Here is a 17,554-nt window from a genome sequence, read left to right as displayed (position 1 = left end):
AAATAGCTCTACTTGTTTAAACGCATAGAAGACTAAAATATAACAAAATATTGAGCTGAAATTGATTGAATAGTTACGTTTTCCGTATTTTTTTTTCAATAAATATCGTATTTTGTTATATTGATTGTATTTACGTTGTATTCATATTTTTACTGTACTGCGTTTTTACGAGATTTGCCAAATCCAATATGGCGGCCTCCATGTGAACGTTTGGCTGCGTCTACAAATAAGAAGTGAGATAGGTTTTATCTTTAGCATTGATAGCGACGTGTCTCTGACATCAGGTATTACACATTTTTAAAAATGGAAGTCTCAGACGATAGACGCGACAGAAAACGCGAAAGGTCAAGATCCAGAGAAAGGAAACCAAAGCGTGCGAGATCACGAAGTAGAGAAAGGTAATTACACTTACAGTTATATAGACTGAAGACTAAATACATGTGCCGACAACAAGTTTTAAAATATGCGATAGAGCCAGTAGACACTATGTATCGTTTCAAAAGTGTCGTTTTATATGTCTTTCTTAAACTTACGTAAATGTTGACCCTTTGAATTAAGGCGGTAATTGAGTAATATATGTGAAATAACTATGTCGATTACTACAGTGTCACCCAATCTCTTGTCAAATAGCTGTTCATACACTGGTTCATGGGTTGTACATTATGAGTGTCATAGGAGGAATAAGTGCATTGGGACATTTTTAGCGCCAAACAGCTCATTAATCAAGATATTTTTATAATTTATTTTTGTATTATATACACTTTACACCATTGTCTAGCAACATGCAAAAATTGTTCAGATTAACCTACAGGAAAGTAATATGAAATAGGCACTGCCTAAAAGTGAGCTCAAGTTGGTCAGCAAGATGTACATTTTAAACAGCCTGATCCATGTCTGCACTGAAGCGTGTTTTTAAAATTGTATATTTCTCAAGATTTTAACAAAACATCTGCACATACAAATGTACCAATATATCATCATCATCATCAACATCGTCATCAACACATCTTCTTCTTGTTGATCTTCTAGAAAACAAGGTATCAACATGATCAGGCGATGATTAACACACTTGTCTTTCATCTAGCTGTTCGGGGTTCAATTCAAATCATTCCATATAAAATATTGAAATTGATAACTTCTGCTAGAGTACTAGCTTGATGCCTGTACAAAGTTTTGAGTAACAGTAATTACCTTGAATGGTTTAAGAGAACTGGTCTGGAAAAACTGAACTTTGTGATTTGGCCTATCAGTTTTCACGGTAATAGAGAAAGTATTTAAATGGCGAACTTCCCCCTAGCAAAAGATACCACCAGCCTAATAAGTGTAAAAGTTTTGAGCATTGGCCCAGAAAAACTGAAATTTGTGATGAGGGTCATCGGTTTCAATGGTAACAGCAAATGCATTAATAAAGTCTTTGACAACATATCTAGACTAAAAAATTGATAAAAAAAGTCTTCAAAATAAATGTACAAGAGTTTCCCTTTCAGAGTTACAGATATTGCAGAGAGCACTATATATCAACTTTGACTTAAAAAGGAGTTTGTAGTCAAAATATTGTGAAAGACAACATAGTTTTAGTTCTCATTATTCAGGGCTCTTGATCTGCCAGATTTGGGGCCGAATATCGGCCCCATTCCCAATGCAAAAACGTATCTTCCCAATTCTAAGGAAAACGCTGTTATTAACAACAGAATGTTCTCTACCACCGTTTACTTTTCTCTTTGTTATTGAAGTTTCGTTCTGTTAATTAATAATTAACAAATCATGAAATGCTTTCAAGCCTTCAGTTTTTAAGCAATGTTGACTTGTCTTGATAGCAAAAAGAGGATAAAGTTATAAACACTGTTTAGACTATTGTGTTATACATTGTAATTCAGAAAATCAATATAAATATATGAAATTCAAAAGTCACAATATATTACATCAATTGTATTTTTCTGGAAAAAAAAACAACCACTAAAAGTTATCTTATCATCGTGCCTTATACGTGTCTGCTGGAAAATTTCTAAGCATTCATATACTTGATCATAATTAATTTCAAACAGTTATCGAAAGAATATCCACATCTTGCAGAATTATTATAGTTAGGAGACAGGACAGTTTTTTCGCCAAGTTGGTACCTTTCGGCTGCTTTCGTGTATGAGACAGATGTCTTACGGAAAGTGACGAAAGTTCCCGAATGTTAAACCGGAAGTCAGGTACATCGGTGCATAATCGTGCTCATATTTTGAATGGTTAAAATTGTAATATTTCAACGAGATATTCGTTATGTGCGTTTAAAACCATTGAAGTATATATTTGTTAAATCCATTTGAATTATTTAAGACTTTTAGTATGATTTCATTTCCACATGAGAGCTTGAAACAATATTTTGTCGGTCAAAATCATTTTAAACCATTCAACGGGTTGGCAGTTCTTGTTGCGTGTTGCGGTAAGTGAATTCTGGGTAATGAAGTTCCAGCCACACTTCCGTTTAAAGTAGATCATATGGGCAGTTTGTTGGAGTTTAATAACCACACACACAATACCATAAAGCGCTCGCTATTAAAATACACTGTTGAAGTTATATTAACATGTACACATGACAATGCAGTACACTTAACTGCTATAGGGGAGTGTAATAGGAATGAGTATCATGGGATATATTTAGCACCCAGCAGTTTATGTATTATATACTTTACACCAATACACTGACCACTGTATATGATACAAAAATAATTATGAAAAAATTTCAACAAATGAAATGCAGGTTGTGCGAAAACCTTGCAGGACACTCACTCCTACATGGTAGTTCAGTATAGTGTTAGTGTCAGAAGGATTTTTTGCTAATTTGCAAGTTTTTCTTAATTTCAGTGTAGTCCAAAGGGCTAAGTTCTGACCACATTGTCAGAATGCTGGCCCATGCAGTGTTTTTTTTTAACTTAGTTAAAACATAGTGATGGTTTTTATATATGAGCTGTTAAATTTCTATTAGCTGCAGCAACCCAATGGAAAGAGTGAGGATCATTGCCTAGTAGTAGACCCAACACCACTACCTAAATCAAGGATTGATTGCATCGTTCCCTATATCCCTGGATAGACATTGTTTGTATATATTACTTGTTATTCAGGGCGATTGAAAAATAGGGACACACTAAGAGTCAATCATTACAAGCTCAGGATAATAAATACAAGGTGATCCAACACTCCTCATGTGGAATTTTGCAGTAGCGCCCTCAGGTGGATCCGTAAAGGATTCAGTAGAATTCCTTAACAGAGTCCTAATAATGGCTGACACATGTAGACATATTCCACAAAACATCGTTGTACTGTTGAGTTTCCCTTCTGCTTTGTTATGTAAGCTTGGGATAAGTAATTTTTTTCTTTATTACTTGGAAACATCTACCAATGAATTGGTAAGTGATGAAAAATCATTCCTGACATTTTTCTTTCAAATATGGTAGTCATATTTGTGTATATATAATGAATAGATTCTAGGTAGTTCTGAAGTAGTCTGAATAATTCAGACCAGGAGCATGATACTCTATAGGCCTTTGTATATCAGTCTGATGCTCAGTGATGTCCTATTTGGTTTTATAGGAAGCGATCAAGAAGTCGTGACAGAGGTAGACACAGAAGCAGGAGCAGAGAGAGAAGGAGCAGGAGTCGGGATCGCAGCAAACGAAAACACAAAGAAAGCAAGGACAACAAAAAAGACTCAAAGTAGGCATACATATTCTGCTGTATATTAACAATATTTTAAAGATTTGTCTTCTGTTACGATTTACCAGAATATAGTAATATTCTGTTCATACCAACCATTCATCTTTTATCATGTTGATAATCTTCTGCTACTCAGCAAATATGAATTCATTTCAATAATAAATGCAAGCAGACCTAGTAATCACAAAGTAATCAGGAGTGCTTCCTCGTTACCAGATTCAGCTGGACGACATCTATTTTGAATTTTTGTTTCAAGGCAGATTTATGAAATGTGTTTACATTTCAATAATTGTCACAATACACTCCTATGATTTAATAATAATTTGGAAAGAATTACTCCTGTACTTTCACTCCTTAACCGTTGTGAAGTTTTGAACTGTTTGTAACGGATCATTCTTAATCTGGTCTCCAGAAAAGAAAATGGTTAGATTGTATTAAAATGTAAAGTAAGGTAAAGATGACTCTGTTTAGAATTACCTACAATAGATTTTTTTGCTAAGTATGCCAGGTACATCTTATCAGTCGTACTCTATATAAAGTTGAAAATTGATAAATCTTAAAGAAAGACTGTATAAATGGAAGGGCAAGGATTCATCATACAGTCTAACTGGAGTATCTCTCTGAAACAACCACTAACTACATGTACACAAAGTCATACGTTTTGTATGATCTACACATGTTTTGTATGATCTACATACATTTTGTATGATCTACACATGTTTTATATGATCTACATACATTTTGTATGATCTACACATGTTTTGTATGATCTACATACGTTTTGTATGATCTACACATGTTTTGTATGATCTACACTCATTTTGTATGATCTACACACATTTTGTATGATCTACACATATTTTGTATGATCTACATATGTTTTGTATGATCTACACACGTTTCTTATGATCTACATGTTTTGTATGATCTACACATGTTTTGTATGATCTACACATGTTTGGTATGATCTACACACATTTTGTATGATCTACACACATTTTGTATGATCTACACATGTTTTGTATGATCTACATATGTTTGGTATGATCACACATTTTGTATGATCTAAACACATTTTGTATGATCTACACATGTTTTGTATGATCTACACATGTTTTGTATGATCTACACACATTTTGTATGATCTACACATGTTTTGTATGATCTACACATGTTTTGTATGATCTACACACATTTTGTATGATCTACACATGTTTGGTATGATCTACACATGTTTTGTATGATCTACACACATTTTGTATGATCTACACATGTTTTGTATGATCTACATATGTTTTGTATGATCTACACACATTTTGTATGATCTACACATGTTTGGTACGATCTACATACATTTTGTATTATCTACATACATTTTGTATGATCTACACATGTTTTGTATGATCTACATACATTTTGTATGATCTACACACATTTTGTATGATCTATACACATTTTGTATGATCTACACACATTTTGTATGATCTACACATGTTTGGTATGATCTTCATACATTTTGTATGATCTACACATGTTTGGTATGATCTACATACATTTTGTATGATCTACACATGTTTTGTATGATCTACATACATTTTGTATGATCTACACACGTTTTGTATGATCTACAAAAGTTTTGTATGATCTACACAAGTTTTGTATGATCTACACACGTTTTGTATGATCTACACATGTTTTGTATGATTTACACACGTTTTGTATGATCTACACATGTTTTGTATGATTTACACACGTTTTGTATGATCTATGTTATCCACCAATGGCCAAGTAATCCCATCTCATTGTTAACAAAGAAACTTCTTATTCCATTAGAGATTCATTAAAGAAAGAGAAAGAAAAAGAAGCAAAGAAAGTTGTGCCATTATCATTAGAAGAACTTCTTGCTAAGAAGAAAGCTGAAGAGGAAGCTCTAAGCAAGGTATTTCATCATTCAATTTTATGAAAAAAATTATATATGTGTGTGTGTGTGTATGTTATGTTTTCACTGAATGAAGGGGGTGGGGATATACAGATGTATACCATATTTATAGTCCTCCTCCTCTGAAAAAAAGATAAATGAATTATAAATATTGATTTGCAAGTTATTTCAAATATTTGTTCAATTGTAAGTGTTAATTTGTTTACAAATTCAGCCCAAGTTTCTAACAAAGGAAGAGAGAGCAGCTGAAGCACTAAAGAGAAGACAGGAACAAGTGGATTTACAGAGGAAAAAACTGGAGGAAGAAAGACAAAAGCAGAAGGAGTTTTTATCAGCAGGCAAAGATTCTTATGGTAATCATATTACACCTTTATAGTATGTCTCGCCTGGTTCAAAGGTACCAAATACTTTATATGGAGAAATTTGATGAAATTAATCACCACTGCTGTATGTAATGGTTCAATATTTATATGAGAAAGAGGCTGCACATGAAGCAGATTAATTTGGAGGGACATTTTTTAAATCCCGTTTTTGAATTTAATTCCTTTGGATATTCAGAGCTTATCTATCCATTGATAAACACAGTTTAGTCTTAGCCAGTGTTTGGCTGTCTTAACTGTGTGATCTGTATCTTTACTAAGGTGATCGTTACGATCGAGACCGAGAAAGAGAGAGAGAACGTGAACGAAGAGAGAGACAACGAGAAAGGGAAAGGCAAGAACGGGAACGTGACCGTCGTGGTGAGTCAGGACGGGGAGAGGATACAGGTGAACGCGTGAAGGTCTTAGAGGGCAAGGATAAGGAGAAGGAGACTGAGGCTATTAAGGTAGGTAAATGGACAGGAGAAAAGAGAAAAGAAGATGTTAGCTTTATATTTGAAGACAAGAAAAGTTCATATTTAGATTCACCATAGTTTCTGTGGAAAAAAACGATTTCTGAAATAACATGACAACGTTGCGGAAGAAGTTGACAACTCATAAAGAAATTGTACTTGACTTGCTGTCTTACAGGAACGATACCTGGGAATAATCAAGAAAAAACGTCGCGTACGTCGCCTGAATGACAGGAAGTTCGTGTTTGACTGGGATGCAGGAGACGATACATCTCAGGATTATAACCCAATCTACAAGGACAAGCATTCAATACAATTTTTTGGTCGTGGCCAGGTGGGAGGTATTGATATGAAGGTATGATATATTTAGAATTCACAATATTTACCATTTCTGTAAATTTTTTTGTGCACCTCTCACGTTATCTATCACTTTTTTCATGAGAAGAATTCACAATATTTACCTTTTCTGTCAGTTTTTGTGTTTGCCTGTCACGTTTCCTATCACTTTTTGCATCTGTGTTTTAATTCTTTATAATAATTTACTATAAAATAGTTATTTGATTTCACTGAGATAACTGTTAAAGGTTAAGTGAGTTTTTTTTGTGAAATTTGTGCAAATTGTTTAATTTTAATAATTAACTCAAGATTTGAAAAATTTTCTGTTCATGTACTCTCAAACCTGTCTGTAAAAGCCACTCAGGCGGGCATAATTAATAATGGTGGCTCACATAGGCAGGTGATCTTGATATAGAGGTTCAATGACTTTGAATTTTATAACATCAGGAACCAAAAATCAGTGATTTTTATAAACAGGTTTGACAGAGATTTGTCTATCATCTATATCCTATCTCAAAATACATTGTGTCCTGATTTTCACTTCGAAATTTATTGTTTTGTTTACAATATGCATTGTTTATGTTGTCATTCATGAAATTAGCCATAAATATTCTCAGTCTATAATGCTAATTACAAAATTTACAATGATTTGTTTCCTTCCAACATTGTGATGTTTACTTTTATGAACATGAACCAGACTATAAAGATTTACTGACTTTTGAAAGTTTTAAAAGTTTTTTGAGGAACTTTTCAAGGTTGTTGATCTAGGCAGTTAAATCTAAATTTTGTTTAACTTTGTTTTAGTGAAATATCTTCTTTTTCTTGTGTCACAGCAACAAAAAATTGACCAGTCAAAGTTCTATGGGGACCTTTTAGAAAAAAGAAGGACTGATGCTGAAAAGGAACAAGAGAAGTAAGGCTGATTGTTATCTATTTATCATAACATTATATTGATCTGTCAATGTTGATTTGAGTCCTGATTATCATCATAATAAATGTCATTTACTTACCAGGGCTCTCGATCTGCCAGATTTGGGGCCGATATTCGGGCCCATTCCCAATGCAAAATAGTATCTTTTTTCCCAATCTAGACCCAAAGTTTTCCCAATTCTAAGGAAAACACCATTATTTTTCCCAATTCTAAGGGCCCAGGGCCCCAGTCCCAAAATAGGGTGTGAGAGCCCTGCTTACAATGTATATATGAGATAGGGGACAAAGTAACTTTTTATTTCAAGTAAAAGATGAGGTGTTGCGTGTGATCTAAACTCCTTCGGGTCAATTAATTCCAACCTCTGTATGGTATAATGGCTTTGTTTGGAATTAAAGATCATAGTTAAAGGTCAACTTAGTTGAAATGGAAATTCATTTTTGTCCATTCAACAATTTGAATTCTCATGTGACAAACAATCTTAGCCTAGACAGCATGTGATTTCTGGATACGACTTGAACTCATTTTATTGCATAGATAATACATTCCTTTCTGTGAAACTTGTTTATGTGTCAGCTGATTAAATATACATGTAAAGGAGAATTGTGACCTTTACTACCACACAGCATTTAGACTCATAATATGCTAGGGAAAAACAGTAAGATTAATACATGTCATTTTATCATCAAATCAAATTTCAGGAAGAGGATAAAGAATGTTGCTAAAAAAGAAGCGAAACAGAAATGGGACGACAGGCACTGGATGGAGAAATCATTAACGGAGATGGCGGAAAGAGATTGGCGAATATTTAAAGAGGATTACAATATCTCTTGTAAAGGTGGGCGTATTCCTAACCCAATCAGGAAGTGGAAAGAGTCCTCACTGCCAACAGAACTCCTAGATGTCATTGATAAAATTGGATACAAGGTATGATTTTGTTGCTTGAAAAAATTTTGTAAAACTTACATGAACATATCAGTAGTTTTGTTTTCCTGTCAATATGTTAGTAATATTCATTTGCTAACAAGTTGTTTTTTATTTATGTTTTTTTTTTGTCCTAATTTTCTGTACTTGTGTCTAAAATGTATGATATATTTGGGGTACTATATAAACTTATCTATTTTACTATTGTGAAACAAGCTATCAGCTTACCAGGTATAGTAATCACTTTTGTTGGCCTGGCTGGAAGTGAGTGTGAGGTCTTACTGTGGGACTAAATCAGAGCACTCCAGAGAAAACCTACACAGTGGGGTAGATGATCCACATACCTTCTCCTGTCTGCTTTGGGAAATGAACCTCAAACACCCAGGTGCAAGTCAGGTGTATTATCATTGCGCCACTTGACCAGACTATTAAACAGGCATCAAATAAAATAGATGGAAACCCCAATGTTTGATGCAAATACAGAACAGAATATACATATATCTACATTTGATACTCAAAGATTTTCATAAAACATTCAAACAAATTACCTTATTATACACATCATTTGAACAACGCTAAGTTCAACTGAACAGTTCTATTATGCAGGAAGCATATGGTGACGACACTGGCTTTGTTAACATAATAGTTCCTGAAGTAAATTAATATTGGTGTTATCAGTGATAATGAATCAATGATAGTTTACAATTGGCTTCTTGTGATTAAAAAACCTACAATTGTAATTCATATCCTCTCACATTTAAAACCATGTTTATGTATGTGTTTAAGAAAACATTGCATATTTACATACAACAAATGTAGTTTCAAATCTCTATAATCTTGTGCAAGCCCAATCTTCCTGCTTAATATTGATACATGAAAACAGTGGGCTATTCCACTTAACCATATATCCCACCCCAGGACTCCAATTTACACGGAACAGATAAGCAGGGACCGAATCATTAATAGAAGTGATATCTTTTGGAGTCATGGAGATATTTTACTGAAAGAGCCTTTGGGTCATCTAGAGGCTGCTACACAAGTGTCAATACATAGTATTTAATGGTTTTCAATGGTCAGATACTGAAAGGGTTATTCATGATAGGGTTATTTTTGGTAGGGTTATTCTTGAAAGAGTTATTTTTGGTAGGGTTATTATCAGGTATTTATAAAGCTGAAACCACATGATGAAGTTTGGGAAAGGAAAAAAACATGTGTTCATGGGTAAATTTTTTAAATGAGGACTTATTTTTATCTTTTGTCCTTTCACATATGTTCAAAGAATGGGGGCCACATTGCCAGAATGATTTAGGCATCTGACTGTCTTTGTCACTTGCCCTCCACCTCTGGGTCATGGGTTCTAGGTAAGGCCTAAATGGGGCAGTCGCCAGGTACTGGTCACAGCTCTAGCTTTCCTCCACCACCCAATACTGGCATATCCTTAATTGACCCTGGCTGTTAATAGGACGTAAAGCAACAAAGAAACTAAATCAAAGAATGAAAATGCACAGAAGTTTTTTTTCATTTTTTTTTATTTTGAAATTACTAATTTCATCTTTATCACAGGAACCTACACCAATTCAGAGACAAGCCATTCCCATTGGTCTGCAGAACCGTGACATCATTGGCATTGCTGAAACTGGTAGTGGTAAAACTGCTGCCTTCCTCATTCCTCTACTCAAGTGGATTCAGTCACTTCCAAAAATAGTCAGGTAAATCATAATCGAGTAAATTTGAGGTCAGGTTAATTTTAGTTAGATCAATTATAGGTCAGATAAATTATAATGTAATAGGTCATCATGGTCAGGTAAAGTATAGTGTGATCTTGTGTCAGGTAAATTATAATCAAGTAAGTATAGGTCAGGTAGATTGTAATCAGGTAAATTATAGGTCAGGTAGATTGTAATCAGGTCAATTATAGGTCAGGTAGATTGTAATCAGGTCAATTATAGGTCAGGTAGATTGTAATCAGGTCAATTATAGGTCAGGTGTATTGTAATCAGGTAAATGATAGGTCAACCACATTATACCTGCTACATTGAATAACACTTTATCCGTTACATGATCTATTTGTAGGATGGAGGAGGCTGACCAAGGTCCCTATGCTATTATTTTGGCTCCCACTCGTGAACTGGCCCAGCAGATTGAAGAGGAAACTATGAAGTTTAGTGTGAACTTGGGTTTCCGCACTGTAGCCATAATAGGAGGTATTTCAAGGGAAGAGCAAGGGTTCAAGCTCCGACAGGGATGCGAGGTACGTAACAATGATGGCTAGTTAGAGAAACAGGGATGTGAAATAGTTAACAATGAACGCTGGTTAGAAGTGACAGGGATGTGAGGTAGGTAACAATGATCGCTGGTTAGAAATGACAGGGATGTGAGGTGGGTTACAATGAATGCTGGTTAGAAATGACAGGGATGTGAGGTGGGTTACAATGAACGCTGGTTAGAAATGACGGGGATGTGAGGTAGGTAACAATGATCGCTGGTTAGAAATGACGGGGATGTGAGGTGGGTTACACTGAACGCTGGTTAGAAATGACGGGGATGTGAGGTAGGTAGCAATGATAGTTGGTTAGAAATGACAGGGATGGGAGGTAGGTAGCAATGATAGCTAGTTAGAAATGACAGGGATGGGAGGTAGGTAACAATGATAGCTAGTTAGAAATGACAGGGATGCGAGGTATGTAACAATGATGGCTAGTTAGAGAAACAGGGATGTGAGGTAGGTTACAATGGTCGCTGGTTAGAAATGACAGGGATTTGAGGTAGGTTACAATGGTCGCTGGTTAGAAATGACAAGGATGTGAGGTAGGTAACAATGATCACTAGTTAGAAATGACAGGGATGTGAGGTAGGTTACAATGATCGCTGGTTAGAAATGACAGGGATGTGAGGTAGGTAACAATGGTCACTGGTTAGAAATGACAGGGATGCGAAGTAGGTTACAATGGACGCTGGTTAGAAAGGAATTACAAACATTACATCCCTTTCCCTCAAGTTTAGATCAACAAACAGACAATGTCAAAGAGGATAGTAAAGGAGAGACATCCGAGAACATCAAAATGTGATGGCGACATGACAATAAACAAAGAACAACAAGAGAGTAAGATTTGTGTCAACTCACTTTATCTTTTTCATCAATACTTCTCAGCATAGTATCAACATTTTTCCCAGTTCTCTTATGGTTGCATTGGCAACCAGAGGTGGAAGAAGCAAGAATGTTTGAACTTTGTTGATTTTTTGCCCGAACCATTCACTGACTGACTATGTGAGAAATGTCTTTCCTTGTTGTTGCATTGTTAAAAACTTAACTTGAATCTGTGCATGCAGAAAAGCTTGTACTACACTCATTCACACTTTTGATATGGACTCTGTGACTTAGTTATACTTGTATCTTTGTAGATTGTTATAGCCACCCCTGGGCGTCTGATCGACGTGTTAGAGAATCGGTACCTTGTTCTCAATCAGTGTACCTACGTAGTTATGGATGAAGCTGATCGTATGATTGACATGGGTTTCGAGCCTGATGTACAACGCATCCTCGAGTACCTACCCGTCACAAACATGAAGCCTGACACAGAGGATGCAGAAGATGATGAGAAAATGTTAGAGAACTTCAACACTACCAAAAAATACAGACAGGTATAGTACAACAGAGTACCTCAATATGATGCACCTTATGTTTATTTGTAAACTTACCTGTGGGGGGATGGCCCAATAGGTTAAATAAAAGTCCTATAAGATATCTTTAAGATATTAGAGACACTAAGAAGAAAATATGTTGCCTTGACATTTGAATTAGTATAAAGGAAAATATGTAAAAGATTATAACCTGTAAGAACGGTAAGGAAACGTAATTTTATTTTTACTTCTGTTTTGCAGACAGTCATGTTTACAGCCACCATGCCTCCGCCTGTTGAACGGCTAGCCCGTACCTACCTGCGAAGACCAGCTGTCGTGTACATCGGATCTGCAGGCCGTCCCACAGAGAGAACGGAACAGGTCATTCACATGGTTACCAGTAACCTGAAGAGAAAGAAGTTACTTACCATCCTGGAACAGGGCATCGATCCTCCTATCATCATCTTTGTCAACCAGAAAAAGGGTGCAGATGTCTTGGCAAAGTCTCTGGAGAAGATGGGTGTAAGATACTACATATACAATTCTTTACCAGGTGTATGGGGCTTTACATAACCCCTGACTCAAAGAAGTTGAGATGGGCTTATCAAAAACATTTTTCTTGATGAAGTCTGTCAGTTACAGTGTTAAGTTTTTACATCGGCTCCATTTTATTTCATCAATTGCAGATAACAGAAGTTGTATTTGTCTTGTTCTGTCTTTAGTTCATTTTGTTGTAGCTTTACAGTTCTGAACAGGTTTTTTATCAAATTTCATCAAAAATTATGTAAATTGTATTAAAAGGTCATGTGTTGGTTGATATTGCACCAGTATTAGATTCAAAGTTGAGTTAAAATGTTGTCAGCAGACTTAGTGTCAACACTCTGGCATAAAGGTCGGAGGTCATATATGAGAATATCTGGGATGAGTTTGACTTCAGATTGTCAAGATCAAGGTTACCTGAAAATAAACACAAGGGCCACTTTTGTGCAAACCGAATAAAACAGTTAAGGTGGTCTGGAATTATTCCACTGTACTCAAATGCACATGTACAGGATATTAAACCTGATATATGTGAAGTTAAAAATGAACACTTTCCGAATTTCCTGTCAGGCATATAACAACTAACTTAAATTAAGATACCACCCATTTCATTCATACTTAACAGCAAAATGTTTTGGGAAACATCAAGTGCACTGTCCCTACTTTTTATGCTGAAATTCTGAAAACTAATGGTATTTAGCAGTTAAGTTTCAGCTTGCATGTGTAAATTATTCCTCAGTCCAGCCTCAGTCCCGATCTCTACCTGGCATTTTTCTTGCTTGTTCAACCGGTCAAAACATTTCAATTACTCATGCAAAAACGATCTATGACACTAATTTGAACGGCAGCAGTTTGTCTCATACAAAGTAGATAATGTTAAGTTTTAGGTCTGCCACCTATAAGGTTGTCAAGCCTTATTTTTTTGGAGGGGGGGGGGGTGGGGAATAAAATTGTAATGACACATTCAAGAGATTGTCCAGTTAATGTCCCTTGGTTTGTACTAACTTGCTCTTCACTTTTCTCAAATAAACACTTAATGCTTATTTAGTGGGGAATTACATACCATGTTTTTCTTGTCAAGAGATTGTCCAGTTAATGTCCCTTGGTTTGTACTAACTTGCTCTTCACTTTTCTCAAATAAACACTTAATGCTTATTTAGTGGGGAATTACATACCATGTTTTTCTTGTCTTTCACAGTACAGTGCTATCACACTCCATGGAGGAAAAGGTCAGGAACAGAGAGAGTTCGCTCTATCTAGTTTGAAGAATGGGACTAAGGATATCCTTGTGGCCACAAATGTGGCAGGTCGTGGTATAGACATCAAAGACGTTTCTATGGTGATCAATTATGACATGACCAAGAGTATAGAAGGTAAGGGCCCTGGTGACATGAAATTATCACTGATACTGACTAAGAATTTAATAAATAAAGGGTTTGTTCTGTATAACAGTAAGCAGATCCCCTACTTTCCCCTATTTTCAGTAGGCAGAGCCCCTAGAATTATACATGTATCTGAGATAAATGGTGGTACATTAATTAAGTAAAACTAATAAAGTCCATTCAAGTAACTGATTCAGGTCTTAATAGAAAAAATCTTAGTGGTCGGATACAACCATGGATAGCACTGCACTCAGCTTAGAGGACCGCGGTTTGATTCCCAAATCATAGAAAAAAAGGTTTCTTGCTCTGCTTTTTTTTCACCCTTTTCATCCATAAACAGGGAGGGCTATTTGAGGCGAAAATTCTTCATGCTTATATAACCCTTTTATGTAATATTCCGAGTGTGAAATGAACAAAAGACAAATTTTTGTATAATGGTACAAGGGCAAAAATGAATTTGGATGAAAATGTTTGGACCCCAAGGTATAATTGTAAATGAGAATCTTTAATGAAACTTTATTTAACAAGATTGTGAATAATGTTTTCCCAAGTTATATTCATCACTCTTGTTAGCCCTGATGGATGCCCTCAAGGTGTCTCTTACTGTGGAAGGAAACCAGACTACCTAGTGAATTCTCACATGGTCAGGCAGGTTACCCCATACCTATTCATGTCCGTTCTGGAAATTGAACCCCAGACATCTAGGTGAATGACACATGTGCTACCACAGCGCCACCTTACGGCCTTTGTAAATAAGAGTATAACATGTTCTTAGATTTTGTTTTCTGCTTTTTCCAGATTACACACATCGTATTGGTAGAACTGGTCGTGCTGGCAAGAATGGTATAGCCGTGACCTTCTTGACTCAGGAAGATTCTCCAGTATTCTACGACCTGAAACAGACTATCTTAGCTAGTCCTATCTCCACATGTCCACCAGAACTAGCTAACCATCCAGAAGCCCAACACAAACCTGGCACTGTTGTACAGAAAAAACGCAAGGACGAGACCATATTTCTCACTTAAGCTCCATTGAATGGTTCTTGATTAGGGACTTCATACAAAAATTTATAAGGAATATGAAAAGTGAAAAAAATACATCTGGAACATTTAAAGTCATTTTTCAGATGTGAAAATGCAGACATTTTATGGCATTTCATGGCAAAGTTTAAAATAATGATCCATGAGGAAATATATGACGTCTACTGGCAGAGATTACTTAGAAAATTAATTTCTCTACCTGGTGGTGACTTTTATACACAACATAACAACATGTATGTTTCTGTGGACCAATACAAGCACATGGTACCATATGGTACACATTTATAAACAGAAAGGAGTACAGCTCCTGATCTAGTGTGATTGTTTAATGTTGTGGATGCTGATTTCTGATCAGTAAAGACACAGTGCACTGTAAACGCTACTGTGTAGTAAATGTCTTAAAACACTCCTCAGCAGTTTTGTTCTTTTTAACTATAATTAAGTTCACTGCCTCTTTATGAAGATCATGTGTCTACAGATTATTAGATCCTGATTATGACTGATTTAAAACTACACTTCCTGTCTAATATCACCTTATCTATTATTCCACCTACTCAAGTGATGTTTTCATTTAAGTGATGGCGTGTCTATTCGGACCACGTGTTTATACCGATCACCTATCTATACAATTTTATATACAGATCACCTGCCTATTCTGACCACTAATTCATACAGATTACCTGTCTATTCTAACCACTAATTCATACAGATCACCTGTCTATTCAGACCACTTATTTATACAAAACACTTGTTCTTGCTGATCATACAAATCAGTTCAAAAATATTTTAAAATTGAACTTTAGCCAACGACCTTCACATTTATTCAGGTGACTTGTCATTAGCAGTAGGTTTTGTTCATTGTTTTTGGTCATAACAAATCAAAAAAAAATATTTTGTAAATGACTGTTTATAGTAATCACCACCTTCAGCTAAACTAACTAAAAACAAACTACTGTTTATAGTAATCACCACCTTCAGCTAAACTAACTAAAAACAAACTACTGTTTATAGTAATCACCACCTTCAGCTGAAGATGAAGTGACTTGACTTCATGGTAATGATCATGTGTTGTTGATATTTACGTCTAGATGATGAAGATAACATGGTACATTGTAAGTTTACAATTTCATCATTATTTTAATATATTGCCTTGATGTGCTTAAAAAATTTGACTTCTTTTAACTCGAGTTGGAGGTTACAGTGACCTAATTTCATGCAATGAAAACCATCTTTGGGTGTTACAGTTTTTCTAAATTCCCTAAAGATATCTTTGACAGTTCAATAGTGATGGCCCAGACAAGAATGTACTGGAAATTTTGCATATTTATTGATCTTTGTAATCATGAGATGAGAGACAAAGCGACCTAATTTCAGTGCACTGAACAGTGTTTATTGGTAACATGATATCTCTAATGGCCTATACAAGATTGTATTGAAAAATTGGCAAGAACCATGATGTAATGTCTCCATTTAATCTACAGACGTGTCATTGTCCAGTTGCTTATGCACACTCTGCGTGAGAGTCAGGATCATGGGTTACAGACAATGCTGACATGTACCAAGGTGTCTATATTTCTAACAAAATTACATGTTTCCCTGTATGTGTCAATATGCAATGAAGAAAAAACAAACATAATCCCTATAGTAGGAGTTTATTAGTAATTTGAATTCATTGACAAAATTACAGTAATTACTTCTATTCTATTGACAAAACACATTAAAAATTACTTCTAACCTATGGACAAAACACAATACAAAATATTCAATACTTTCTTTTCACACAAACAATTTATATGGGGTTGGAAGGCTTTCACCCTTTTTAAAATAGAAAATTATATGTTTAGTAACAAAAGTCAAAAAGGAAACACACTATCAAACAACTAATATTTCCTCACATCAATGGTAATTGTTTAATTTTTTTCTTTAATAATTATCTAGATACACATACATGATGAAACAGGAGCTCTATTGGGTCTCAGATTGGCCCATAAATAATAAAAAAAAAATTTCTAGAACTTATTTGTAAATTAACTTTCAGCTATTATTGGTTTGATCAGCATTTTTGTGTTATATCAAAGATGACCGACATTTTAACAGTAATTACATTTGTTTGAAGAGTATGAGATAATTGTATGTGGTCTGGTCGGAGACATTCTTATGATGATGTTTGGAATTTGTGCACGTCACGTCAAATGAAAATGTTTCCCCACAAGTAATATAAACTGTTGAATCATATGATGAAAACAAAATTGAAAAATATTGATGTGAAATTTATAATGACTTAAGAAAAATTTATAAAAATACAACAGA

General features: G+C 35.1%; 1 protein-coding gene across 1 annotated transcript; it reads left to right on the top strand.

Moving 5' to 3' along the window:
• The first annotated feature begins 207 nt into the window (after positions 1-207).
• Positions 208-15,651, top strand: LOC132565210 (probable ATP-dependent RNA helicase DDX23). Its single transcript, XM_060229844.1, has 14 exons — positions 208-398; positions 3,580-3,702; positions 5,536-5,641; positions 5,856-5,994; positions 6,283-6,467; positions 6,652-6,828; positions 7,643-7,722; positions 8,439-8,664; positions 10,225-10,370; positions 10,735-10,912; positions 12,064-12,303; positions 12,544-12,804; positions 14,021-14,195; positions 15,003-15,651. The coding sequence occupies exons 1-14, from the start codon at positions 304-306 to the stop codon at positions 15,227-15,229; spliced, it is 2,358 nt and encodes a 785-aa protein (XP_060085827.1). The 5' UTR covers positions 208-303; the 3' UTR covers positions 15,230-15,651.
• Positions 15,652-17,554: the final 1,903 nt, after the last annotated feature.

The sequence above is a fragment of the Ylistrum balloti genome, unplaced genomic scaffold, assembly GCF_031769215.1.
Source record: "Ylistrum balloti isolate Yb309-2 unplaced genomic scaffold, AGI_CSIRO_Ybal_v1 Utg369702, whole genome shotgun sequence".
Taxonomy (NCBI): domain Eukaryota; kingdom Metazoa; phylum Mollusca; class Bivalvia; order Pectinida; family Pectinidae; genus Ylistrum; species Ylistrum balloti.
The sequence above is the reverse complement of the archived record's forward strand: the minus strand, read 5'-3'. Positions and strand labels throughout refer to the sequence as shown.

Excerpts from the sequence above, each read along its gene's own strand:
- LOC132565210 (XM_060229844.1), top strand. The coding sequence starts at position 304 with ATGGAAGTCTCAGACGATAGACGCGACAGAAAACGCGAAAGGTCAAGA. Across the intron at positions 5,995-6,282 it reads AGCAGGCAAAGATTCTTATG|GTGATCGTTACGATCGAGAC; the intron begins GTAATCATATTA and ends ATCTTTACTAAG. Across the intron at positions 6,829-7,642 it reads TGGGAGGTATTGATATGAAG|CAACAAAAAATTGACCAGTC; the intron begins GTATGATATATT and ends CTTGTGTCACAG.